This window comes from Otolemur garnettii, unplaced genomic scaffold (genome assembly GCF_000181295.1).
Source record: "Otolemur garnettii isolate 467f Iridium unplaced genomic scaffold, OtoGar3 scaffold00024, whole genome shotgun sequence".
Classification (NCBI taxonomy): domain Eukaryota; kingdom Metazoa; phylum Chordata; class Mammalia; order Primates; family Galagidae; genus Otolemur; species Otolemur garnettii.
The window spans coordinates 18,990,750-18,993,264 of record NW_003852419.1 but is presented as its reverse complement, the minus strand read 5'-3'; the positions used below and the strand labels follow the sequence as shown (position 1 = coordinate 18,993,264).

Below are 2,515 nucleotides of genomic sequence, written 5' to 3'. Positions count from 1 at the left end.
TTGAAATCTTGAATGACATGTCTCGACCTGTGGAACTAAGTGACAGAGAAACTTTGTTAAATAGTGCAACCACTTCATTGAACTCCAAGGTGAGATAAACACTAAAGATAGTTGTCAAATTTAAGATGTGTTACTCTGTGATTTTTGGTGCCATGCAGTACATAAATGTTAAGTTTCAAGAGTGACTGGGTAACTAATCACATGGTTGAATTGGTCTAAGTAAAAATTTGGTATGAAGTTGATCTATGAGGAGGTATGAAGTGGTTTATGAACACAGAAGTTACAATATTTAAAATGCACCAAAATTTGGTATGGAGTGATCTATGAACAGAAGTTACAATATTTAAAATGCACTATATCCACATCCAGTTTTTCATTTAAAGAATTTTGACATGATTTTTGATAAATACCTCAGTTTGCCTATTAGAAACCTTTCCATCTTTCAAATCAGAATACTGCTGGAGAATTTCTGGCAGTATAGCTATTTTTTTATTAAATACTCACTGTTATAAGCATTGTGATAAAGTTTTTTACATTTATTATTTTATTCAAAGCTTTCAGATAAGTAGTGGTATCCCCATTTTGTAAATGAGGAAAATAATCTAGAGAGGTTAAGTAAGTTAAGCAAGGCTCATTAGTGAGAGCTGAGATTTGAATGTAGCACAGGCATGTATATTTATGGATCATCTCTTTACTGATACTTCGAGTGCTTTTCTTATTTTTTTTAGTCCAATAATTTTAGTAACTAAACATATATATAATATAAAGTTACATTATTATAATAGGAGTGCTTTTCTTAGTTATCAAACTTAAAAGTGGTGATGCACTTCTAAATTTCACGGACACTCATGTCACCTGTTCTCTGTCATGTCACACCCCCCCATACTTTTTCCTTTTCTTTTCATCAGATTAAATTCATATATTATTTTTGAATGTTAAGTAAAGGATTAGAAGGTATTAAGGACACTAAGTGATACTGTTGAATATCCCCAGAACTAACACAGTTTAGTGTAATGGTTATGAGCATTAGTCATAGAGTATAGACTGTGTGGTCTGTGTTATTTGGGGAAATGATAACCTCTCAGTTTCAATTTCTCCGTCTGAAGATTAAATGAGTTAACATAAGTAAAAGTGCTAAGACCATTGTCTGGCATATAATAAATGTAGAGAGGCTACAGAGGCTAGGGCAGGTTTGAATCTAGCCCAGGCCTGCCAGACAACAATGACAATTGCAACCAAAAAATGGCTGGGCATTGTGGGGGGCACCTATGGTCCCAGCTACTTGGGAGGCTGAGGCAAGAGAATTGCTTAAGCCCGAGAATTTTGGGTTGCTGTGAGCTGTGAGCTGTGAGCTGAGACTCTGTCTCAAAAAAAAAAAAACAAAACCAGTAACAATTAGCTATTTGTATCAGCCCCTTATTATCACTTGATTATTCATTCATATTTAGACATTTCCAACTAGTGGTAGCAACTAATAAAAGCAAAGAAGCAAGCATATACTATTTTTTTTTTGGAGACATAGTCTCAGTCACCTGGAATTGAGGGCCATGGGATCATAACACACAGCAACCTCAAACTCTTGAGCTAAGCCATCCTCCTGCCTCAAACTCCCAAGTAGCTGGGACTACAGGTACTTGCTGCAATGCCTGGCGAGTTTTTCAGTTTGCTCTTGCTCAGGGTAGTCTTGAACTCCTGAGCTCAGGCAATCCACCTGCCTCAGCCTCTCAGAGTGTTGGGATAATAGGCATGAAACACTGCACCCGGCCGAGCATATACTTTTATTGTGTGTTCCTGGTGACTGGCAATCTGAATGGAAAAGGCAGCTTGTGTGGAATGTTTGGTCATGTATTTCTCTTCCTACTATTGCCCTCTCCAAATAAAGTAATTAGAGCTTCTTTGTAATATTTTTGCCATTGAAGAATTAAGACTTTATTCCTATTGTGAAGATAACTTTTTTTTTTTAAATAATTCTAGGTTGTCTCTCAGTATTCAAGTCTACTTTCTCCAATGAGTGTAAATGCAGTGATGAAAGTGATTGACCCAGCCACAGCTACTAGTGTAGATCTTAGAGATATTAAAATAGTTAAGAAGCTTGGGTAAGCATTTCTAATTATAACTTTGGTTAAAATTTTGAAACGGTTATAAACTATTGCCAAAAATAAATGAGTTACGTGAAAAATGCTGAGAGGAAAGTCCTCTTTTTTTTAAGTTTTATTTTTATGAGACCTTGTATTGGTATGGGAATCTCAAGATTTTTTTTAATAAGGTGGTAGTGAATCAAAGAATTCCAGGAATGGGGCAGTAATAAATGTGAGGCTAAAGCACATGTTACTGGACTGATGCATTTTAATCTGTTGGTAATGTGTAAATTCATAGATTTTCATTGCATCTTAACTGTGACCTCATTTTCTTTTTTCTTAGTGGAACAATTGATGACTGTGAATTGGTGGAAGGACTGGTTCTCGTCCAAAAGGTGGCAAATTCTGGCATAACCAGAGTTGAAAAGGCTAAGATT

At 35.7% G+C, this 2,515-nt stretch overlaps 1 protein-coding gene across 1 annotated transcript in view; it reads left to right on the top strand.

The window, feature by feature from the left end:
* Positions 1-2,515, top strand: part of CCT4 (chaperonin containing TCP1 subunit 4) — a 15,384-nt gene that overhangs the window by 5,529 nt on the left and 7,340 nt on the right. Inside the window, 3 exon segments of the mRNA XM_023512068.1 lie at positions 1-89; positions 1,975-2,096; positions 2,422-2,515. The exon segment at positions 1-89 is cut by the window's left edge and continues 1 nt beyond it. Coding sequence (XP_023367836.1) covers positions 1-89; positions 1,975-2,096; positions 2,422-2,515 — 305 coding nt within the window.